The sequence below is a fragment of the Pteronotus mesoamericanus genome, unplaced genomic scaffold, assembly GCF_021234165.1.
Source record: "Pteronotus mesoamericanus isolate MK-2021 breed Mesoamerican mustached bat unplaced genomic scaffold, CSHL_Meso_final contig_20, whole genome shotgun sequence".
Lineage (NCBI taxonomy): Eukaryota > Metazoa > Chordata > Mammalia > Chiroptera > Mormoopidae > Pteronotus > Pteronotus mesoamericanus.
Window position 1 is genome coordinate 43,396,228 of NW_026555085.1, and position 26,489 is coordinate 43,422,716.

Below are 26,489 nucleotides of genomic sequence, written 5' to 3' on the forward strand. Positions count from 1 at the left end.
AAGCAAACCAGCAAGCAAAATAGAACCAGAGACATAGAAATAAAGAACAAATTGAGAGTGTCTAGAGTGGAAGAGGGGGAGAAAGGGGGAAAGAAGGGGAATGGTCAAGTCAAGGAACATGTATAAAGGACCCATGGACAAGGCCAACGGTGAGGGGGAGGATTGGATGTGGGAGAGGGGGCAGGGCAACTGAGAATAATGGGAGAAATATGGGGACAACTGTAATGGAACAAAAAAAAATCTCCCTGTGTGTGTTTGTGTATATGAACCTGTAGGAAAACAGCCTAAAAAAAGGTCCCCCTGATTTAATTAAAAATAAAATGGCAATATGGGTCAAAAAAACTGATTTACTGTAGCTGATATTTCACATGGAAATTATTAATATCATATTATCACATAATATTGATGAACCTTCAAATGCATGTTGGCAGTTAAGTTTTATTAGGTCTATTAATTCTAACAAAACCCTAGTAGTAATTTCATGTTTCTTAAAAAGTAGAAACCTCACTTCAAGCATTTGTAAGAAATTACTGTTTTCCTACTTCTAAGGAACACAGAAATATAACACACACACTCACTTGTTTGTGCTGACAGATGAATTTATTAAGAGAAAAAAAATGCTCTCCCTATTACAAGGCCAAAGGTAGGAATTTAAAAAATGTTCTATATTCTTTTCAGTGAAGCATGTTCATTATTAGGTCACAGGATGGCAAATCTTACTTAAATAAAATGTACTAAAATATGAATTTGCTAAAATTGGGTTTTACACCAACTGGAAAAAAACATTATCACTTACAACATGTCCCCTAAAATGACAAAACTTATCAGTATCTACAACCTCCAAGAAAAATTCATAAACAACTAAAGCAGTAATGATCATTGGAAAATTAAATCCTCTTACTGTGTTCTAGTCAGGTAAGAATGTCCAAATGGGTTTAAAAAGTTTTAAAAGTTTGTGTTTTACTATGTAGTTATACAAAATTAAAATATACTTCAACAATAGAATCAGCCTACTCTTATCAAACTGTCAGGGGAACTCAAGAGTTGAAAAATTTTTTTTAGCTTTAGTTATAGAGTTAATGGGTTTGGTAGTTAGCGCATGCAAAAAGCTCTTGTTCCAAGAACAGGAATGTATAAGTGGATATACCCGGACTCCAGGAGATCCACAGGCAATTTGACCTTTTTGCCCCAGGAGGACTGCAGATGATCAAAATGGAATCTGAGCAATTGTGCTCCAGGACAGTGTGTCCTCCGAGGACGCTGATAAAGAATCACTGGTCAGCAGATGAAAGGATGCCAGGGAAACTGATGGACTGCAGGTTTTATCTGATTAAACTTTTCCCAGAATTCCAAACCCCTTACCTACTTTTTTCCTGAATTCCAAACCTATTATCTACACTTTTATTCTCCTTGTAAAAAAGGTTGGCTTGGCTTGAGATGAGATGTAAGATGGTATTTTACGTTATCTAACCCACCGTCTTCTCAGATGGCTGCCCATCTGAATAAAGCGTTCATAGAGGTTCAGTCTTTGTCTCCTTCTCCTGATTGGTTCTGGTAGAGAAAGGCAGCATGAATACCAGCTTTTCGGGTTTCAAAACAAGGTTGAGAAAAATGATTTTTATTTTATTGATTTTTCTTAGTCAAATAAGCCAAAACATATGTTACAATTTAGCATCATCTTCAACCATCATTAGGTATCTGTAGAATAAATGCAAACTGAAGCTAACTAATATTTTCTCAATTCCATATTATACTAGTTTCCTTCAATTTCTTAAGGCTTATAATTTTTACTATTTTGCTTAGAAAATTTATTTATTAGTATTTTTCTCCCCAGCTGACTACTGCTATGTAGTACTGTAGCTGTAGAGATTTTGTCGAGGCAGAAGACTAATGCTGTCTAATCATGAAAAAGTGACTTTCAGGCTCTAAGTCAAAGCTTCTGCTGGCCTAGAAGGTCCTCTGTACTAATTGTAAAAAAAATGCTGCCTCTGAGCAAGCAGATTAGAAAAAGAAAAGCACCTTTTGCTTAAGGATGAGAAAGGCTCACAGGTTAGTTAGCCGAAAGCGGGCTGGTTATCAGCCCCTCTCCTGCCTTTGAGCGTCACAAAAACTGCCTGCCCGTGTCAGACAGCCGGGGCTGAAACCACACTGTTCTGTCTACCTACTGATACCTCAGCTTTCAATCATCAGTAGTTACTTCTCATAACTAAAGAATGAAATGTATTATAATAATATTGGTTATTATAACTTATTCTTCACAATATTATATATTTTAGCAAAAAGTACTTCTAGATGAATATGAATAAAAATGCTACACTGAAATTTAAAAAGTCTTCACCTAGGTTTTTCTTTTGTGAATGAAAAAGGGGCTCTGTAACAAATCACTGACCGAAAGTAACCTCTTAGGCAAGCTGATCATAAATTCCTAACTGGGTCGGTCATGGTGGGTAGTCACGCTCCAGGCATGCAACTTCTTTAGTAAAAGGTTTATCCTTGCTTTAAGCAAGCCTTGTCCATTGTTCTTGTGCATCTAGTTTAACACCCCTTTGAAATGCTGGAGTAATTCTCTTTTTCAGAAGTGTGACAGCCCTCAAGGGAGCACATGATCTTGTTAACTATCCTGTAATGCAATCTTTGAGATTCCCTCCCTTTCATGTAGTCTTCCTTCTGCTCCCTCCTTAATTCCAAATGTATAAAAAGAGCTACATAACTATCCTGCTTGGAAGCACTTGAGATCTTGCTTCTCAGCGCGTCCATCATTAGGTGGCTCAAATGCACTCAAATAATCTCATAATAATTTTCTACAAGTTTGGACGTCTCTTATATTGACACTTTTAAAAAATTATTATTTTGGTGCCAAAGGGAAAAAAAAATTTCTCTTTCAATTTCACATTAGAGAATAAGGTGAAAGGAGACAGTTTGTTGTTTTACTGTTGATTCATTAAAGTCCTAACTAAATCACTAAATGTTTGGTTAAGTTCTAAAATTTACAAAGTGTGAAGTACATACTGATTTAAACAGTTGAATTAAAGAATTAATACATTCATATGAAACTGAAAAAAACTTTTTGTATATCCCCATAAATTTATAATTCATACAAAATTTTAAATTATGTAAGTTCTATAAATGTCATTTATTTATATGAGTTTTATGATGGAGGAAGTATAGAGATTTAAAATACATATTTGAAGAATTCTTAAATAAATAGGAAAATAATATTGATACACTGTGTAAGGCACTGTGGTAATGAATATAAATTATCAGTAAGTTGAAATTATCAAATATTTTAAAAAGAAAAGTTCAAAATGAAAACTTGAGAACCTTAAGAATGTTTTCATAAAATTTCTTCAGCGATATTTTCCTTTACCAACTGAAACTGAATGAGGTTAAATAAAGTTAAAAGAACAATTATATTTAAGAAATTGATAACTTAGGAGTTGAGTATTTCAACATAGGAAAAGTTTTAAATATTTAACATGGAAAAGCACCAAAATTTAAAATGCTTTTATTTATAGTTAGCAACTTTATTTCAGAACTGAGTATCTTTTGTTTATTTTCTTATCCCCTCCTTCAGAAAATACTTGGAAATAAAATCAAGAGGTTATAACATGTACTTTTGATGTCATACTGACACACTGTTTACCAAGCCCAGCCAGGGATTTTTTTAAATTTCTTGTTTACGCTATTACAGTTGTGCCCACTCCCCCCCCACCCCCCGCTACCCAGCCCCTCCCTTTTCCCTTTCGGGCCATCCCCACACTGTTGTCCAGGTCCATGGGTCATGCACATATATTCTTTAGCTAATCCCTTCACCTTCTTTCATATAGTCCCCCTTCTTCCACCCAAGGATTATTTAATTACCTAAGCGAATGTAACTGTATTCGAATTTACAACTTAACTGATAATTAAGGACTCTGATTCAGAGATGATAGATCAAGTTATACACCTTGTCTTCTAGTGATGCAAATAATATTTTCGTGGGAGAAAAAATAACCTCAATATCTCAGTATAAGATTTTTATTGCCCTACTGGGCATTAACTAGTTTTGTATCTAACTTAGTCATTTTATTCTAACATTCGTTTTCAAATGTCTGTAAGTACCCAGTTTCTCAAAATGCTTTTTGAACCAGCATTATCATTTTACTGGTTTCATGATCAAGGAGTTAATGCCTGTAACTTCTATTGTCTGTCCCTCCCCCTTTTTGAAGTTCAACTGACAAATAAAAATTACATATATATTTAGGATGCACAATGTGATGGTTAGATATACACATATATTGTGAAATAATTATTACAATCAAACTAATTAACACAGCCATCATCTCCCATAATTACTATCTTTTTTTCTGTGGTGAGAATTTATTCTCTTAACAAATTTCAAGTATACAACATATCACTAAGTAGAGTCACAATGCTGTCTATTAGATCTCCAAAACTCAATCACCTTACAGCTGACCATTTGCACTCCTTGGCCAACATCTCCCCATCCTGCCCTATGCCCTCAGCCCTCCAAACCCAGCCCATAGCAACCACCATTCTACTTTCTGCTTCTGTGAGTCTGAATTTTTTAGATCCTACATACAAGTGAAATCATATGGTGTTTGTCTGTGTCTAGTTTGTCCACTTAGCATGATGTCTTCCATGTTCATTCATGTTATGGTAAATGGGGGAATTTCTTTTTAAGCGATGAATACTATTTCATTGACTATAATACATCTTCTTTATCCTTTTGTTTACTGATAGACATTTAGGTTATTTCCATATCCTGGTTATTGTGACGAATACTGCAATGAACATGAGAGTACATGTATCTCACATATATTTCCATCCAGAAGTGGGATTAGTGAATCATGTGATAGTTCTATTTTTGATTTTTTGAGGAATTTCCATACAGTTTTCAAAATGGCTGTACCAATTTATGTTCCAGTCAACAGAACATAAGGGTTCCCTTTTCCCCATACCCACACTAACACTAATCTCTTGTCTTTTTTATAATATACATCCTAACAAGTGTGGGGTGAGATCTCATTATGGTTTTGCTGTGCATTCTCTTAATTATTAGTGATATTGAACATCTTTTCAGTTATATGTGGCCATTTGCACGTTTTCTATGGAAAATATTTATTCATGTCCTTTGCCCATTTTTTATCAAGTTATTTGTTATTTTACTATTGATTTGAGTATCTTAGCTATTTTGGAAATTAACCCCTTATTAGATATATGGTTTCCAAATATTTTCTCCCATTTCATAGGTTAGATTTTCATTTTGTTGGTTTTTTTGTTGTGCAGAATCTTTTTAGTTTGATATAGTCCCATTTGCTTAATTTTGCATTTGTTGTGTGTGCTTGCTGTCATATCAAAAATTCATTGCTAAAACCAATGTCTAGGAACGGTGTGCTTATGTTTTCTTCTGAGTTTTATTTTTAAAGTCTTACATTTGTCTTTAATTCATTTGAGTTAACTTTTGTATATGATGTAAAATAAGGTTCTAATTTCATTGTTTTGCATGTGAGTACCCAGTTTTCCCAAAACCACTTTCATGTTGTTACTTAGCATGCTTTTGTTTTAATTTGAAGAACACTCTTAGCATTTCTTGTAAGGCAGGATGAGTAGTGACAAACTCCCTCAGCTTTTGTTTGTTGGGGAATGTCTTTCTCTGTCCCTCATTTCTGAAAGGACAGCTTTGCTGGGCATAGTACTCTAGGTTGGCAGTTATTTTCCTTCAGCAATTTGAATATATACATCCTACTCTCTTCTGGTCTGCAAGGTTTCTGCTGATAAATGTGCTGATAGTCTTATCAGGACAACCTTGTATTTAATTAGTTGCTTTTTTTCTTGCTGTTCTCAAAATTTTTTTCTTTGTCATTGACTTTTGACAATTTGGGGTAATCTTTGGGTTGATCTTGCTTGGGGACTTTTGAACTTCATGAATCTCAATGTCTATATCCTTCTCATGCTATGGGAAGTTTTTAGCAATTATTTCTTTAAATAAGCTTTATGCTCCTCTCTCTCTTTCTTATCCTTCTGGGACTCCCATAATGCATATATGTGTTCATGTGACGGCATTCTATTGGTCCCCTAGGCTTTATTCACTCTTTTTCCTTCTTTGTTCCTCTAACTTGTTATTTTCTAATGATCTGTCTTTGAGTTTGCTGATTTTTCATTCCATCTGATAAAGTTTGCCATTGAAGCTCTCTTGAGTTTTCCAGTTTAGGCACTGTATTCTGCAGCTCCAGGATTTCTGTTTGATTCATTTTTATTTCTTTATTAAACTTCTAATTGTATTAATGTATTATTTTCTTGATTTAGTTTAGTTGTCTGTGTTCTCTTGCATATGATTGAGTTTCCTTAAGATGATTATTTTGAATTTTTTGTCAGGAAGTTTGTAGATCTCCTTTTCTTTAGGATTGGTTACTAGATCTTTACTAGTTTCATTTGTTAGTGTCATGTTTGTTTGTCTGATTCTTTGTGATCCATGCAGCCCTCAGTTGATATCTATATATTTGAAAGGGCAAATACCTCTTTCAGTCTTTAATAACTTGTTTTGGCATGTAAAGGCCTTCTCCTGTCAGGTCTCTGGGCTTATAATATCGCCTCCAAGACTGCAGTTGAATGGGGTTGGAGTCAGGTCAAATGGCTGCTGTGGGTCTATGGTTGTTGGGTCTGCTACCTGATCTTGGGTGGTTGTGAATCCTGCCTAGTCCCTTGGTAGATGAGACTGCCTTCAGGAACTGTTCATTAGAGTCAGAGCTGGGAAAAGGGTCCACTTCAGGGTCTGCACTTGGGTCCACAGACGGTTGTTTGTTATTAGGTGCATGAATAGGTGTGGCTCCTGCTCAGTAGATGGGCAGGCTGGAGTAGCTCTAGAATGCAGTAGAGTGGGGCTGGAACTGATTCAGAGGTTAGTTTTCAGGTCCACAGTGTGCACAAGGTATGCAGGCCTGCCTACGGGGCATAGGTGGCTGGGAAAGGATGGAGCGGAGCTACTGGGCTCCTTCAGGCTTTGAGGTTGAACAAAGGTCATTGGGCCAGTCTGGGGCCACAGACTGATGTGTCCCTGCTGGGTCCATGGGCAGGCAGGGCTGCCCGGGACCAGGAATGAGATGGACTGGTGCTGGGCCACAGGCTGTTTCAGGGTCCATAGCTGAGACCAAGGTCAGCAGGGCTATCACCTAAGACATGGGCATACGAGGCTCCCCTTGGGTTCCTTGGTGGGTATTGCTTGAGGCGGGACCAAGGCCCAATAGGACTATAGGAGAATCCATAGAGGGATGACAGTGGTGTCTCCAGGTCTGTAGCCAGGACCAAGTTTGGGATCCAGCCACTGAGCTGGGCATAAGCCTGTTTTCTCAAAATAACCCTCCTTGTTTGGGCTCTGCTGGGGTTTTACAACCCCCTACCTGGGTCTCAATGCTCCCACAAAGGCACTTTTGTCTCTGGATGGTTGCCAAATTATTGTTGCTGTGTGGAGATATGATGGGGCAACCCCACATTCCACTATCTTGTTCCTATGGTTGCATGAATCATTTTTAAACTTTTAAAAATTTATTTCGGTAGTGTGATGCAATAGGGCAAGGTATTTAAAACCAACTCTGCAGCTTTGAGAATTATGGAGTATTTAACTTAATTCTCATATTAGTATTAAATATGCTTTTAAATCAAATACTTATCAAGTTTAATTTCTTCCAAGATACATGAATAAAATAAGAATTTCTCTCAATCAATTTAGAGTGTATCTTTTCTGGCACAAACAAGAATCTATCCCAGATTTCAACTGCATCAAGTCAAATACAATGGGAACAGAACCAATTCCAGTCTCAAGGACTCCATGAAAAAGGCTATACCTGAGAACACCAAATTAGAAATGCTGCCTTTACATAATCTGATAAATCTGCAGAAATACCCAATCCTCTAAAGCCTGATCCCTAGAAAACATACTAAATATGATCAGAATTTTTGAATATCAAAGAAAAGTAATGTCTTTGTTCCAGCTTTTAAAATAAAACTTATATGACTACTTGAACATTTTAACTGTATTATAGGTACTTTTTCTGTCTCTGTCTCTCTCTCAATATATATTTCAATCAACAGATGCCATTCTGAGCATTTCCTCTCCAAGTTTCTAGCACCATTGTGGACACTCAGGAGGTAAGCATAGCTATTTTAGCCCAAATAAAAACAACGAAATAGAGAGCTGGTGTGGCTCTCCAGTTTCACTCACCTCCCCACGCAGTGGCTCCTCCAGAAGGTGGTGGTGGGGCTGGTGCTGCGGCCGCTGCCGCCCCTCCAGGGGAGAAGTCCGGCTGGAGGTCCAGGAGATCGCTAGATGGTTTAGGAGCGCTGAATGGAAAATATAATTTTAAAATCAGATTTTGAAATTTTATAATATAAAGGTGCTTTTAATAAAGAGTTATGTAGAAAACATCACAGATTTTTAATATTTTAAATAAAGTGAGAGAATTATATTTTGGAAAGTATAGCAGTAAAGCATATGTTCTTTTACACCAAGGATTGGCAAACTACTTTTGGAAAGGGCTGGAAGCTAAGTATTTTAAGTGTGTGGGCCAAATGATCTCTATCACTGCTTGACTTTGCCACCATAAAATGAAATAAGACATAGATGATACATAAACAAATATATGTGCCTTTGTTCCAACAAAAATTTATTTACATAAACAGACAGTGGGCTAGATTTGACCCCTGGGCCATAGTTTGCCAACTCTTGCTCTATAGACAATAACAAAGTTAAACCATATTTCAAGCTATGACTCATAGGGCAGAAAATTAAAATGGAAAAACCTAAATGTCTCAAAGTAAGGTGGAATTTTCTTAAACATGTTATGAAATGCTGGTTATGAAAACTGTGACGAAAGGAAACAGAATCCAAGTATTAAAAGTATTATTGTAAGAGAAATACGGGTAATTTTTTCCTCTTCTCTATTTTCTAAATATTTTTGTATAAAAAAATTCTTGTCTTGAGAAGAATTTATTTATACAGCAAAGATACTAAAATGCGTAGTTACTAATGTATTCCTTTTTCTAAATAAACTACAACACATCAGGTTTGCCTATAAAGGGGCCTCACTTAAAAATTCTTCTAATGTTTTTTATTCTTCTTCAGCTGGGGTTGTGCTTTTCAAATTTCTTCTACCTGCAGGAGTTCTAAGGGAGAATCTAGAGCTTTGCTATTCAAAGTGTGGCCCCCTAAACTGGTAGCCTCCTGGAACCTTGTTAGAAACACAACATCTCAGGTTTACCCCGTTACCTACTACCTCAGAATCTTTACTTTAACATGACTCCGGGGGGTCCACAGACTCATTCAGGTTATGGAGCGCTGGCCTAAAGGTGACCCGATCAGGTACCAAGCCGTCGGTGCCCCAGCTTCCCCACCCCTCTTCCTAAACAGCAGTTCCATTTTTATCTTTTTTTTTTTTACAGGTAACAATTCCAATTCTTATTATTTTAATATTCTTTTGAAGAATGGATTCTACTGCTTTAAAAAAATGTTTCAAAACCCCTGAAACTTGCCTAGTTTTGATAACTGTGTCATAAATACAACAGGTATAAGTGCCAGAATAGGGAAACATTTATTAAGACTCAAATCATAGATTTTGTAAGAAGCAACTTATCTTAATATAGAGGCAAAAAGGACTTGGTTTTACTAAACTGGAGATTATAAAGAGCCAAACTAAGCAAGTAGAGGGTAACATACAGTTAGCAAGAGTGCATTACTTGGATGTATTGCTTAGTTCAAAATTTAAGTCTCTAAATACATTCACAATCAGAGTCACACATACTACAAAATAAAACTGTAATCCTCCCAAGGTGAAAGAGCCAAACTAAGAGTTGACCTAAAGTCATTATTTGACGAAGCCCCGATGAGCTGGGGCTTCCCTGGAGGCAGCCCTGAGATGTCACAGAATGCACAGCAATCCTGCCTTTCTCACTGCCCCTCTGTCCTGCACGTGCTATAAATGCTGATTAGGGACACTGGTGGTTTCCTCCAGCTAATTGACCTACAAGTGTGAGCGGGTTTTTTTGTTTTTGTTTTTTTTTGTTTTGAAAACAAAGCACTTTAACACACGCTTTACATTTCCCACAAGAAGACACTACTTCTAGAAAACATTTTCTGTATCAGCCAGTTTCAGAAGAACCTGCAACGTGTGTATGATTTTTCCACTTCCTTTCCCAGATGGGTGGGTGATAGGTGATTGCCACAGCTTAGGTCCTTCTATTGCTTTGGCCTAAGTAACTGCATAAGATATAAAAGAACTTACTTTGTATACCTAAAAAATAACCTAAAATATTACATGTTAGGATTAGCTTTCATTTTCTGAAATCATTTCATTTCAGTACATTAAAAAAAAACCCTCATCAAAATACTAGCAAATATTCACTGAATACTCATCAACTAACCTGACTGGGGCAGCCGCAGATGCAGTTGCAAATAAATCAACCGGTGGGGATGTATCAATAGTTTTAGCTGGTGTAGAATTAGGAGACGTAACAGTTGTGGCTGGAGAAGACTGAAATTGAAGATGCACAACACACTCTAGTCAAATACGAATCTACAGGACACAGAGCAACAGGACTTCCACTTTGCAGACCCATGACATTCCCAGCATTTTTTTTTGAAATTCTCTTGGGAGAAAAAAACTAAAGAAAATTTGAAATCAAGAATTGTAACAAATAATCAATACTGAACAAAACATCTTTCAAATTTTAAAAGTGAAATGTAACATGTAAAATGATCAAAATATTTGGTCTAATATCCTAAAGATTTCTATTCACGTATTTAAAAATCAAAGCTAAATGTATTTCTTGAACATAAAATTAGGGGGAGAGATTTTGATAGATGATAAATTTAAAAAATATTGATTATAATAGTTGACATAAAACCGAGGTCATCCTTTTTCCTTTGCATCCTAAGAAGACTTCACGTGAAGTCTTCTCAGATGCTTTTAAAATCTAGAAATCTAACTTACAAAATAGTTCACAGATGACAGAACAATTCACAAAAAATGAGTCACTGCTAGTCTTGAGAATATCATGAATATATCTCATCACTAATGTGAGAGATAAACTAAAAAAAAGTGAAATAAAAATGAATATTTATTGTCCTGGACTGCTTTATTTTTAAGAAGAGGATTTACAGTTGCCTACCATTTAAAATATTAAAACTTTTATTTAATAACTATCCTAAATCTACTTTCTTTTATTTTGTATATTTAACTCTCCACATATTCCCAAGCAAAGATTACTGGAACATCTCAAAAACAGTCCACTGAGAGCTCTGTAAGTAGAAACGAGATATAACAGCAAGTGAAATACACAAAGACCAAGACCAAGCAAAGATTACCAGATACTGCTGTAAGTGGACATCTGATTTCAAATAGACCCAACTTAATGGACATTTCAAAAAGAATAATTAAGAAAAAACTGAGGAGATAAGAAATGTTTAGGAATTTACAGATTTAACTAGTATTAATCTAATAGCTATTTGTCCAAGAACATAAATAATCAAGAAGTAAAATTCCCATAGATACACAAGTGCCAAGCATTCAGCCCTCAGGGAAAAACGAATGAGCAATGTGGAAACTGTTACTCAGAAAACATCAACTCGGGCCTCCTTCTTCACCCAAAATTCAAATTTTCCAAATGGAATATGAAAGATTATCAAGGAAATAGAAAGAACTAAAATTAATTTGTATGCGTCTACTGCAATGACAATTTCTCTAATAAAAATTAGTTTTTTTAAAAAAACCAAAACAGCTAAATAAGTAATGCTTATAAAACACTACAAAGAACTTATTGACAGCATGGATCCACCAACATAAATACAGAAATGATGGTCTTCAAAGGCCCATTAAAAAACTGCCTTGTAACAGCAAGCTCTGAGGGGCTGTGAGAGCAAGGAAAACAGAACCAAAATAATCCTGTTATTACAAAAAGAAAAAGTCAATAAAAGTCAATTTGGCCAAAATGTCTTAACAGACCATCCAAAAGGATGCCATAATTTTACCACACTCTACTCAGCAGGCATATGTTGGAATTTTTCACAGAGACATAAGGATTTTAAACCTGGCTTTGTATCAGAAATCACCAGGGAGCTTTTTGTTTGTTTGTTTTATCTGATTGTTCAAGCTCCCAAGAGAATCAGTCCCAGGCAGCCAGCCAGGCCCTGACACACTGTAGGGGCTTGGGACCCACCACTGCCATTGTGATGATAGTCTTCGCGTCTGTCAGGACAGCAGTACAGACAGTAATGGAAATTTACCAAAGAGGAAAGAACACATGTATTACATTTTTTTTTGTCTAAAAAATACAATGGCACATGTAAACTACACATCCACAGAAGGAAATACTCCTGTCACTGATAACCCTAATCCTGTCCTTCAGCATGCTGGAGAAAGAGGTGGGGAGGCAAAGGAGTAATTATTAAAGTAGACTGTTTGAAAGGAATGCTTGTGGAATGATACCCAACTACAACTGGTTTCTCTACTATTAAAACACACATAGTATTATGTGCCTCACCTATCTCACAGGGCTGTGATTCAGAGTATGTGAAAGTGCTTTGTAACTAGTACAATGTTACAAAGATACATTAGTTTTCAGTTGTAATATAAATATATGAAAACTTCTACTTTAAAAAAATGCACTCCAAATAGAGGACTAAGTAGACAGTCCAATATTACATCGGACTTAGAAAATATAAAGGAGAATACATAAAATTTCACCTTTCCTTAAAACTTTAAAAATAAAATTATCATTTGATCTAGCAACTTCCTTTCTGCATATACACCCAACAGAATTGAAAGCAGGGACTTTAACAGATACTTGCACACTAACTTCACAGCGGCATTATTTAAAGCAGCCAAAAAGGTGGAAACAACTCAAGTGTTCACTGATACGATAAATGAACAAAACGTGGTATATACATATAATGGAATACTATTCAGCCTTAAAAAGGAAGGAAATTCTGACGTATACTACAACATGGATGACTCTTGAAGATGTTATGCTAAGAAAAATAAGCCAGTCACAAAAGAACAGATAATAGATGATTCTACTCATATGAGGTACCTGGAGTACTCAGGGTCAGAGACAAGTGTAAAATAGTGTCTGCCAGGGACTGGAAACAGGGGAGTTAATGTGTCAGTTTTGGAAGATAAAGTTATGGAAATGGATGATAGTAATGTTACACAAAAATGTGAATGTACTTAATGCCACTAAACTGTACCTCAAAAATGGTTAAAATAGTTAAAATAAAACAAAAAACCCCTCAAACTTACCTTACTTAATGGAGAGGGAGCACCGGATCTAAAAGGCAACCAAAAAATTAAAACTGAATATACATGAATACATTTGTAGAAGCACTTAAGTTTGATAATATCACTTGGTCAATACACAATTTGTTTATATGTAATTTTTTTTAGTAATGGACACACTATTTAAAAAATACTTTTATCTTTCACTAAGTTATGACATCCTCTTCTAATGTTTTCTATCCATTACATTTCTTATTAGAAATTCTTGAATTTAATTTTTTCCCTATATCTCTAGCAATTCAATTCATTGTGTTGATCATTATAGCCCACGCCCATCGAAAATAAACTGTTCAAATTGGAATTTTAAAAGTTCTCCAAGACATGGGAAAAATGTTTTACAGAATTTAATTTTAAAAAACCTCTAGTTTATTATTTTAAGGAGTTAGAAAATTTATTAAGATCAAAGAATATTATGATCAACTAATCATAATTGTGTTGCATAAAAGGAACACCAGAATTTTAAAAAATCCCCAAAGCCTTGTGCCTGAAATGCACCTCTACTTTCTCAAGTTTGTATATATTTTTATGGCTACAATGAAATGTATGAAAAATATTCCTATTGTCCTGTTAGAACTAGTGAGAGCTTGAAAAAGAACAATAACCTCAATGCTTGTTTCTAAGGCAATGAAGGAAAATTTAGGATAGAGTAAATTTTTTTTTTTAGTTAGATTATGGTAGCAGTGACTATTGGACATCATTTCCACAGAGTGCCTCAGAAATAGCTGCCTAAACTTACGTTTTATTAACTTGAGTTGGTGGAAAATAAATTAATAATAAGACAAAATAAATTAAAAATATATTTCAGTAAGAAGCCTATTCTCAAGGTTTTATAGGATGTCTTGCAACTTATGTACAGAGAAAATATCACATGCAGCAGTAACAGAACAAAATTAGAAGAGTTAGTGACTGGAAGTTTATACAATACCATGCATTTTTGTTTTATTGGATATAGCAAAAGAAATCTAATAGTGTTATATGCCTGATTAATATCTTTTATGTGCAACTTCATTTGCAAATATAAATATATCATTTTCTGTTTAAATTTAATTTTTATTTAAAACTAACATAACAAAGTAAGGGTGCACAGAAATTTCTGCTATATGATGAAAGTAATACCTAATTTGGATACGTGTAGTTTGGCTAAATGTGATCTTTACAATAGCGTATCTATGAAGAAAAGGATATACACTTATCTATTGCTTATTTCAAAGAGTCTACTGAAACAAATGAATTCAGTGTTTTCTGTATCTACAAAAAGTTACTTAGGTACCTAAAAATCTAGTATAGCATAAGGCTGAAAATTTCCTAATGAGTTTTTGAGTAATAATTTCTCCATATCCACCATTTTTTTCTTAATATAAGTGGAAAAGGAAGGGTGTGAAGTCCAAATAAAATCCAAGATAATAACTTGAACTTGGCAATTAAAACATAGAATCCATCTATATAGTGACTTTCTAAGAATAAGTTAATTGAAATTATCTCTCAAGCAATTTTCATGAAGCAATGCTCAGTGGTACTGACACAATGAGAAATACTGTTACAAAAAGAGAATTGAGGACATGCAAGCACTTTTTGAAATGTGTTTCCAAGCTAATACATAAAAATTTCTAACATTCTATACACCATAGCAATAATAAAAATATACTAAAAACAATAAAACTTGCTCTATCTGCCATTAAAGAGTATCATGCTCAAATCTAGGTATAAAATATCATAATTGACACAAGAATTAATTTGCCAAGCTCCTACATGAATGCTATTACTAAGTAACACTTGTAGTTACCCCATGGATTAAACAACCAAATGAAAATTTCCTACTGTCCATGTCAGGCCACTTACTGCATCGGATCTTAATCTTCTGCTTACGTATCTGTACCCTCCTTTAGATGCTAAGTTCTTAGAAGTGAGGGAACCCATCTCACTTTTATTTCTCTGGCACTTACCACAGCAGCTAGCGCTGTGTAGGTAGTGAAATATATTTCTGTATTATCTGAATTTTAGAATGAGAATGCATTCATGTACTCTTTGCAGAAAAATGTAAATTGACCAAAGTCTTAAAAATTATTTCATGAGGAACTAAACTGCCAGGATGACTGACCTCTGTTCCCGCGGACCAGATGTGGCCTTTGGCAAGATTTCATCAAAAAGGTGAGAAGCAGAGGTGCTCCCATTGGGGCTATAACTTTGAAAAGGATCATTAATCACTGATTAGAATTTGAGGGCTATGAGGGTCAGAGAGGTAAATAACTTGCCACAGTCTCATCATTCTTTAGCGGTGGATTTAAGACTGTAGAGACTCTGGTCAAAGTCTGTTTGATGCCCAGGGCCGGTGTTCATTTCACGCTGCAGCCTGTCCTGAGGAAAACACACAGGCCCACGCATGCTCTTTCCTTGCACAATACACACACTGCTTCCTTCATTTGTTCGTTCCTTCATCGAATTTCTTAATTGACCCTGCCATTGGTCATTTCTGCTTTATTAAAGAAAATGCTGAAATATTTTATATAGAGATAAAAACATTCACTTAAGACCTATACTTATGTTAATTATTTCAGCTAGAGAAATTTAGCACATGGTGAACGCTATGGGGAAAAAAATAAAACACAAATATAATTTCAGAAGAGAATGAATGACCATACAGTAATCTACCCTAAATTTTGTAAAATGCTAAAACAAATATGTGGCTTTTCTGATGTACATAGCAAATGGCAAGGTTTACTTCCAAGATGTTAATAACAAGCTATCAAAGGAGAAAATTTTTGTCATTTCTTATTCATAACAATATCCCCTACATAGGTCTGGTTATAAGTGCTAGCTAGAAAAATAAACAAGAACAAAACACAGATGTGAAAAATCAGTCTTCAAAATAATTTTAATTACTATAGACTTATCTTGCATTTCCTGTACCCTCAAAGGTTAGTAAACCCATATGCAAAATAAACTCAATTTCTCTCTTTTGTTCAGTGAAATCATAGAAACAGGCAATATACAAAGGTTCACAAAATTTGCATAAAATTTCAAAAATAAATATCCGTGTCTTTAAGGCACTAAATATAAAGGGCATACATATATTTTACAAAAGACATTTGAAATGCTCCGTTTTGAGGATTTACTTGACCTAGATGTTAGAGTAAGTTTTTAGTGCTACTAGAAAACACAGAAAACAGCTTTAAGTAATTAATTTTCTTTACAAAATTGTCTTTTAGCACTTCTGTCAGGTGACACGGGAAAATCTTTTGATTAGTAAACAAATGGAAAAACCTTTGATTTGTAAAATCTACATATATATACATATATATGTATATATACTTAAGAGAGATTGTTAAGTCTTGATCCAAGAAGATCAAATGAAAGTAAAACCATTTATGCCAGTCACCTTGGGAGACAAAAAAAAAAAAGTATGATAAAAAAACACAGATTTGTAAAATGGACAGAAATGAGTTTTAAATATTCTAAATACCAAATTGACTCTTAAGAGTGTTTTTTTTGCATTTTTAGTAATAACCAAATGCAAAAAAAGCCACTCAATATAGTACTCACCCTTCACTTAAGTTCCCAGGTAAGCACAAACATACAAAAAAGAAAAGAGTTAACTACTGTAATTCATTTATTTTAAAAATAGGGAATAAGCAAAAGACAAGTTCATGTGTGGTTTTAGCCAATTCAGAAAATATGACAAGCATAAAATGATTTTAAAGGAGAGAAAAATTATTCTCAGAAAAAGACAATTCTTAGAAATGTAACTAAGCATATATAGCTAAGATTTCCAAACTTAGCTTGCAGCAGCCACAAGGGGGCGAATGTAGATTTGAAATCAGGGCTAAGGAAACCCACGCTAGAAGACTGTCTCTCCCACGACTGCAGCCCTGGCAGACCGAACGACGGACCAGAGGGGCAAATGTGGATTTGTGCAGTGTGTGCGGGAGCAGGAGGGAGAAAGAAAGCAGAGCTGACTTTTCACTGATGTGCAGCCCTCAGTGCCCAAGGCAGAAGCTCTAACCCTTGGGGATATGCAGACTGTTCTCCCTTAGCTGAAGAGGTTCCTCTGCCGCAGGAGGAGGGACTTTCTCAGGCTTTCTGCCTCCTTTTCTTTAAAACCTAGGTGACTCACTTGACTTCCCAGGTACCCTAATACAGGCAGGCCCCAGCAATAGCTGGAAGTGAGCATCTACTATTGTGATTTCATATACTCTCATGGTTTTTTAATTGACATTAATCTATCCACAGAAGGCTGATCATCCATGGTCACACGGAAACTGGGGCACACCTTGAGCTGCGGCAACAAACTTGCTAAAGCCCCCGAAAGACCCATCATTTCAAATAGCTCTGTGGTGACTGCCAAAGAGACTCCTACACTATTGTTTATCATTGAAAATTTAAAACATTCAATAATTTTATACTAACTTGGAAAAGATGACAGAAAGAACACTCGGCTAATAAAACAACAAACAAACAAGTAACATCAAGACAAATGTCTAGATTCTGGGAGACTGTTGACAGGAGAATCAGAAAGAAGTTGCATTTTGAGTCATGATAGCCCTGAAATAATGAGTTGTTAGGTTTTTCCTACTAAGTTCTGCAGCCAATCTAAGTGGAATAAACATAAAGCCAGGATGACCCACAAAGACACTGCAGGCTGACCATACAGAGACCTACACTAAAGCTACACTAAGTGTTAAGGTGGAGATCATGAAGTAGAGAAATAGTCCCAGACCTTTAGAATCAGAAAATCTATTTGAATGATGTGTGTGCAGGAAAAAATGGCCACAACACAGGAACACAGGACAGTGCATGATTAAGGAAGGTCTCCAGGAGATGTCCCTCCCAGGATGTGTGAGATTTACACTGACAGAGATAAGGGGGGTAAGCACCCAAAACTAGTGGAATTATTGTCTGTGCAAGGCAAGAAGAATGGAAAGCACTGGGTCTTGTGAACACAGAAGTTTGACACCTGTTGGAGCAAAGAAAGGGAATGGAACCTGGACATCTTTTGCATGCAATGAGGAAAACAGTCAAAAAAATAAATGGCCAAGACAACTGTATAAAAGTCCAGTAAAATTGCACTTACCACTTCCTGACTGCTACTCTATAAAAAGATCTCTTAGTAAAATGTCAGCAGCATGCCATGCTCAATGGCTGAAGTGGGAAGTCTGGAGTCCAAAAACTATACTTGAGGGCTTTTTTTCACAGTGGGGATGGTTACACAATAGTGTTCAAAGCTGCTTGTGAAATTGTGCTTGTTTTTACTCATGCACAATGATGACAGCCTCAATTTTTAAACATGAGCAATTCTTTTTTGCCTATTGTGAATCCCTTCTAAGGGCAAAGTTCAGTTAACATAGGTACAACCTACTAGTTTGCTACATCAGTCTGCAGAGAGATTGCCTATACACAGGGTCACATTGTCTTAGGTTCATGGGATGGAGGGGGGTTTTGAGGAAACCCAGAAGAATTACAATAAGGCACACCTTAGAACTGTAGTAGTACAAGTGGTACCATGATAAATCTCATTCTTGTAAAGAACGATTCTAACATTTATCATCTTATTTAGAATAAACAACTAATGCATACTTGTTTCCAGGTTTCTTTCCTTCTAATGTATTTAGATGCTGCTCAAGGGTCTCCATAAGACTGCTGGGAGCCTACAATAAGAAAGTAAAAATAAATGTCTGCATTGCTTGCTTTCAAAGTCAATACAATGGAACATCACTGTAACTTTGTATGGTGGAGTTCTGTGGAGGACCCCAATACCTAGGTGAGATAATTTCATCCTAGGTTCTTTCAGTATTTAAATCTTCAAATTCCCTAGAATCTCAGACAGGCCCATTTTACATATACTTAACCCCACTGCATAACAAATAGTGTTACAGTGTTGTTTCAATGTAGAGATTACACTGGATAAACTTTTTCTAAGATATTACTAATTTGCAATAAACTCAATTTAATCAAATTTACCTTATGTTTCCATAAGACCACAGTGAAAAAAGAATAGGTATTTGTATCCAAGTCAAAAATATAAGTGCCCAAATACAAACTTACAGAAATTTGAATACAGTAAAATCTCACTTATCCACATTTGACTGAAATATTAGGAAAAATTGCTACTATATTAAAAAAAAAAGGAGGGGAAGGTAAGTGATAGTTTTAGGGAAAAATACAATTTTAGTAGTTAACACAAATTAAGATTTCCTTAGTATTGAGCTGCTTAATTTATATAATGAAGAAACTTTAAAAAATATAATAGTGTTATAATAGACTGTTTATTGGCAAATTTAACATATTTCAACCATTTTATGAAAAAGTAACTGTTTTTGTAATATTTTAAGCAATATAAAGTGATGGCATTTTACTGTATATTAGAAAGAGAATTAATAGGTTCATACAAATATTCAACCCCATCTATTCCTTAAGCATCAAAAATTTAATTTCATCTCTCTCAGAAAATTTTAACCCAATTAGACCTTAACAGCAGCATAGGCATTCAAAGAATGGCATTTCATGAATGAAATATATAACTACATTTATAGATACTTTGAATTGATAATTATATTTAAATTAATATGAAATTAATTTTGAAGGACTTTATGCTAACTGTTGAAATAGATCATATAACTCAAGGAAATTCATATCAAATTTTATTTTATTTTTTTTATTTTTATTTTTTTTTAAATGTTTTTTAAATTTTATTTTAATTTATTTTTTCAAATACATTTGTCTCTGCCTCCCCCCAACCACTTTCCCTTGCCCCCTCCTTCCATCCCTCCCTCAGCTCTTCCCCTTTGGTTTTGTCCATAAGTCCTTGCTATATGTTCCTTGACTTTCCCCTTCCCTTCCTTTTCCCTGCCCCCCTCCCTCCTTCCCTCTTGTCTCTGTTGATTTCTTTTCTTAACTTTCCTTTTTAACAATGAAAACCCTGACCCCTACCGTCTGCTATCAATTTATTTAGTTGTCCAATTCCAGTATATTGTCTAGCTATTACTAATCAATAGCCTCATAGGAGATAACTTTATCAACCCCAGTTCATTTTTTTTAATTAATTTATTTTATATTGTACCTATAATGACAATTAAAATAAAACCTTATTAAAAATGTTTAATTTTGGAAGTTCAGGACATTTATTTAATATTCATTTTAGTTTCACAAATAGATTCATAAACTGTGTTAACAATTATGTGATTATTGTAAGTGTAAATTACTAAGTAAACATGTACATTTATAAATATCTAAGTGTACAAAATATTAATGTAATCAAAGTGATGAAGGTAAGGTCAAAAGAAACAGTCCTACGAGCATTATCTAAAAAGTTAACAACTATAGCACAGGAAAATATAGACTATCAGGGGATATAATAAATTTAGATAAGTATTTTAAAAAGTTTTAAATATAACTCAGGTGAGAGTGGACTTACCCATCAAATACCAATAAACTACAACTAGACATTGTCTCTAAGTATAAAAAATGAATTTTAAAGAAATAAAATAAATTTTGTTCTTTAGAAGAAATAGTCAACTACTAAGTTCTGCTAATTTAGTAAACAGAACGTAAACTGCAATGTTAGAGGGAAGAAAACAGAAATGGGTTCATAACTTTTAGGTGAATCCATACCTGATAACTTTAAAATTGTCATAATAATTATTATAATTTTCATAATAATGGAATCTAGGAGGCCTGGGCATATAACTTTAAACTTTTCATATTTCCATTTTTTTTCATTGCGATCACAGTAAGGAAGAAATGTATCAACCCATAGAACCTGCCTCTAGTTAGAAAACTCAGTCTCTCTGAATGTTAAATATAATGTAAAGGAAATGTGATTCTGTGCGAAGCCTGTTTAAAAAAAAACAAAAACAAATTCTATTTACATCACAAAATAGAGAATATTATATGATGACAAAAAAGGAGGTAATATTTTCTCCTATATCATTTCTTAGTTAGCTAAACAACAAAAACCAAACCCAGGAACATAGTTTGCAATTTCATTCTTTTTGCAAAGTTTCTTAATAATTTAAGGAAGAAAAATTTCAAATAAATTAATAGTCACAACAGTCACAATAGAAATCTGACCAAACGCACAGACTACAAAACTGACTTTCATCTTTTAGGGGAGTTATTTTGCAATACATTACACACCAAATTAAGTTTGGAGCATTTTATCTTAGAGGTTTAAGATGCTTCATCATTTATATTAGTTATAAGAACTTGTGGCATCTAATAAAAATAAACTCTTCTAATATGTTCAGAAGAAAAAAGACTGCTTTGACAGTGACGTTCAGGAACAGCGGAACACCGGCGGGCCACCTTCTCCACTGTACCTGTGGCGCTCAGCGCATCCAGGCCTGTAGTAGGCAATAAACAAAAACTCACATTTCCAAGGAGCACAACTTTGAGAATGCCTCTGCCGTTGTAAAGGAAGTTAAGATTAACAAAGTATAATTAGTAGTATCTTTAGTTGCTTATTTTTTAAAAAATGCCAAAGTCAATAGACTGATCAGATGGAAATACCAACCCAAAGGACAAGCGTCAGCCTGTGAAAGCAAAGAGCTAACAGCAATATACCACAGTTACCGAGTCATCAGTGAGACAGTCTTTAAAAGGAGACTTGTCTTTACCAGCAGTTTTCAGATCAACCAGAATTCCTGACATCAAAACCTAAGATGTTTTTTATAAATGGAAATACTTTAAATTTGGAATGGGCACACATACAGCAAATAAGAAATAATATTTTGAAAATCCTTTTATTGAAATACATTCATAAATAATTTTGAGTCAAGGATCAAAAAGGATGCATCCAGAGATCTAAAATATCTAAAATTCAAATGCTTTAGATTCTAAAGTATCATTAAGGGGGAGGGACGTTGGAGGGATGGGTGAAAAAGGTGAAGAGATTAAGCAAAACAAACGAACAAACAAAAAAACCCCCAAAAAACAAAAAACCAAAACTCATAGACATAGACAACAGTATGGTGATTACAGAGGGAAAAGGGGTGGGGGAAGGTGAAAGAGGGTAAAGGGGGGGTAAATGGTGACAGAATTAGACTTGACTTTGGATGGTGAACAGACAATACAATATACAGATGATGCGTTATAGAACTGTACACCTGAAACCTATATAGTTTTATTAACCAATGTTACCCCAATAAATTCAATAAAAAAAGGAAAAAAAGCAACCACAAGATCATTAAAGTTTTTGATCATTAGATCTAAGAAACCATTTGAAAGCGCTGAGAAGAAATAGTTCAGTCCTGACATCATATTAACTTTTTGCCCTAAACATAAATTTTGAATGCTTTAAAAAAATCATTGATATGCATAAATCATTTAAATGCACTTATGATGACAATGTATGCAAATTTAAAAGGGCTACAGATGTCCACATTGGTACTTAATGTGCATTTTCTAAACTAAAAAATATCCATTAAATTTCTCTGTGCTATCTTGCCGCAAAAAGAATTCTAATTCTTTTTCAGTTACTAGCAACCTACTACTCCTACTCGGTCCGTGTCAATGGTAATCCTTCTGGTCTCCATCTCCTCTTTAATCCTCCTCCACATTTGGTGGTGGTGTTTATTGTCAGGGCTAGATTTAGTGCCATGGTGGCCACAGAGAAGTCTGGCAGAGAACAGAAACTAATCTCAAAAGCGTTAAACTGGGTCCACATAAAGCAGCACTTCTGACCCAACTCCAGGTTAATTCTGGTCTAACACTGTTTGAAGATTAACCAGAGAGCAGCTCAGACCTAACTACACTGTCAGAGTGGACAAAATCCCCAATTCAATGAGAAGTCTCCATGAGACCTGTGGAAGGGGCTCTAAATAAGAATTATGGAGCGTGGTTAGAATTCTGCTACTCGCAATCCCAACAGAAATCACAATTAGGTAGCTTATTAAAAAACTTCAGGAGCACAGTGTATTCTTGCATTGAGATGTAAATATATACTGAAGAAATGAACTACAAAAATGTTTTATTGAGGAGGTAATTTTAAAATAAATATTAATAATGAAGTTTATGTGGCCGTTAAGGTCACAAGAAAAGTAGAGAACAAGAGACACCAGATTCTAATGAATCTCTATCACTGAATAGCTTTTTACTAGACCCAGGGCAATATTTTTACCATAAGGATTTTATCTCTATTCCCCAAGTTGTGATAACACACAATGTACATCATTACATAAAATATTATGTCTCTGAACTTCTTGAGATTATATAAATGATAATGAATATTACAGTAGCATTAAAATTAAACCCATGTGAATCCTTCTTTTAATGATATACAATAATTTTCTAATGTTAAAAACAAAAGGATATTAAGTATTCCTTTAAACCTTTCCTTCTTTTCCTCAGTCTCTGCCCAAACTGAGAGAGACAAATGAAAACCTATTTTCTTATTGACTGAGAGCCTCTCTAACAATATATGTAGCTTTTATTTTATTATTTAGCGAGCTGTCTATAGAATTGAATAAGTATGATTTACCATTTTTGAAAGCTATTCATTGAGCTAAGAATTTTAATATCCAACTTTTAAGGTTAACATGTATTACTTATTTGGGTTATTTTACAAAACTACAATGTGTTTATTATAATTGAATAATTTAAAATAAAAGTACACTGATTTTCTTTGCTTTTATTGGTATCACAAAATTCATAAATCTACATCAGATAGGTTCTTAATAGTACATTATGTACAACTTAATTTTTAGCCACATTCAAAATGATATCAATATCTTGATCAGGGGTATACCTGATTATTTTTCATTGTTGCAAAAATATTTATACTAATATTATGTCTACTAGAAGGAGCTAGTGCCCAACCTTTAAACTGAAAAATACAATGCCATCATGTTGTGAATTCTTCTATGAATTTTATTTATGAAGAATTCTTGGGCCCTGGCCAGCGTGGCTCATTTGGTTGACCACTGTCCAGCAAAGGTCTCTGGTCCAATTCCAGGTAAGGGCACATGGCCTGGGTTTCAGGCCAAGTTCCCAGCTGGGATGCATGGTACATGTGAGAGGCAACTGATCTACGATTCGCTCACACATCAGTGTTTCTCTCCCTCTCCTTTTCCCTCCCTTCCCTTAATTCTAAAAGTAAGTAAATAAAACCTTTTTAAGAAAGAATTCTTGGTATTTCATTGGCATTTTAATTCTATGCATATAAAGACTATTACTTTGAGTTTCTCAATTTTTAATAAAAATTTAAAGTTATTATTTTTAAATGGAAACATTTTAGGGTAAGTAAATTATTAAGTGCATTTTAATATAATTAAAAAGTGGGTAATCTTTCATTATGACAATTTTCTTTGATTACAATGACTTTTTAATTACAAAGACAGAAAACTTGTATGTTCATTACTGGTATGTAAGATGGCTTTATATTCTCTATCATCTGACTGTCTCTAGTTGAAGGACATGTGTGGGATAGGAATTTATCATACCAGAGTGACAATCTGATTAAATAAAAACAGTTCCTGCCAAATATGATAAAGGAGTCCACTATTGTTTTTGCTTACTATATAGTCCCAGAAAAATCACTCATCTGCCACTACTACTTTTTAAAAAAATATTATTTTACATATGGAAATTCCTCAACTTCATAAGGGAGACAAAAATTAGTGTAGTGGAACTATATCAGAATTCGCCCCATTCACACCCCTCCTGTGTCCGTGGAATATGTTGAAATCTAGAAGAACAAGCAGGAAGAACAATTTAAAAGTTCTGATTATCATGCCTATGAATATCTTTTCACAGATAAAACACTTAACATTATTCAAGGCTTTCTTTTGATTTAAGCTAAAGAAGGAAAAGATGAGTTCAATAATTAAATTTGGTTGCCTTTAAAGAAGAAACTACATTTATAAGGCAAGAAAATCTTCATATTACCTCTGGAAATATATTCAATGGCTAGAAAAAATAAGCTAGAATAATTTCTAAGAAAGGAGGCTGGCCTAAATTTAAAATGCATTAAATAGTTATAAGACTATGATCTAGGTAAGACTTTTTATGAAAGATGATGGAATAATAATTTCACGTACACTGAATCTTCCACTCAGATTCACTTACCTGTGTGAGGTCAGGAATATCACCTTTATCAATGCCAACTTGCTGTGAATTAAAGAAATAAAAAGTAACTTAATACAAATTAAAAAAAATAATTTCTGTAAGTTTAATCGAAGATCATCACATAGATAAAACTATATATCAAACATGGTATAGAATTATTATATACCTTAATCTTTTAAAAAATGTAAAATAGGGAATATATTGAGTTAGTTATATAGTAAAAATGAACCTATGAATTACATATGTGACAATTAAATCAACAACATCCATTTAAATAATAGAAAATATTTTAACTTTATATGTATTGTTTACACAGTTATGGTTGTCCCCATTTTCCCCTCTTTGTCCACCTCCACCCAGCCCTCCCCCACTTCATTCAGACCACACTTCTGTCTGTGTCTGTTTTGAACATATACTCTTCATGTAGTTTTCCACTCAATGTAAATGAGTTCGTTAATATACTTAGATGTAACAAGTGTAAAGAATTATGTCAGAACCCACCGCCCCAAAAGACTTAAGATATTGATGTATAAAATTTAAGTTTTCCTCCATGGTTAACAGCAGCTGAAAAACTAAAAAAAAAAAATTGCTCAGACTACATTTAAATTGTTAATTATACCTAGTAAGTCCTCTGTATAGATAATGTTCTTTTATCTTTTAAAAAATACCATATGATCTCACCTATAAGTGGAACCTAACCAACAATACAAAGATGCAAGGAAAATAAGACCAGCAACACCGAAAGGAAAAGAAACCAACAGAGACAAGAGGGAAGGAGGGAGGGGGGCAGGGAAAAGGAAGGGAAGGGGAAAGTCAAGGAACATATAGCAAGGACTCATGGACAAAACCAAAGGGGAAGAGCTGAGGGAGGGATGGAGGGAGGGGGCAAAGGAAAGTGGTGAGGGGGAGGCAGACACAAATGTATTTGAAAAAATAAATTAAAATAAAATTAAAAAAAAAGAAGTATTCAGCAGTAGTAGTCACTGATAAATAGTTTTTAACGTAGTTTCAGAATAAACTTTAGTTGCCAATGGATGAAAAGTCTCAAATTCCATCCAGATTACTAAGCTGTTAAATAATATTTTTACTTTGTTAGGGGCCATT

The 26,489-nt window shown here is 34.5% G+C and overlaps 1 protein-coding gene across 1 annotated transcript in view; it reads right to left on the reverse strand.

The window, feature by feature from the left end:
* SNAP91 (synaptosome associated protein 91) overlaps window positions 1-26,489 on the reverse strand; it is a 136,817-nt gene that overhangs the window by 46,625 nt on the left and 63,703 nt on the right. The window contains exons 9-14 of the mRNA XM_054569671.1: window positions 25,386-25,427; window positions 18,900-18,970; window positions 16,869-16,874; window positions 13,293-13,320; window positions 10,417-10,526; window positions 8,222-8,340 (exon numbers count right to left, since the gene is read on the reverse strand). Coding sequence (XP_054425646.1) covers window positions 8,222-8,340; window positions 10,417-10,526; window positions 13,293-13,320; window positions 16,869-16,874; window positions 18,900-18,970; window positions 25,386-25,427 — 376 coding nt within the window. The remainder of the gene's footprint in view (window positions 1-8,221; window positions 8,341-10,416; window positions 10,527-13,292; window positions 13,321-16,868; window positions 16,875-18,899; window positions 18,971-25,385; window positions 25,428-26,489) is intronic.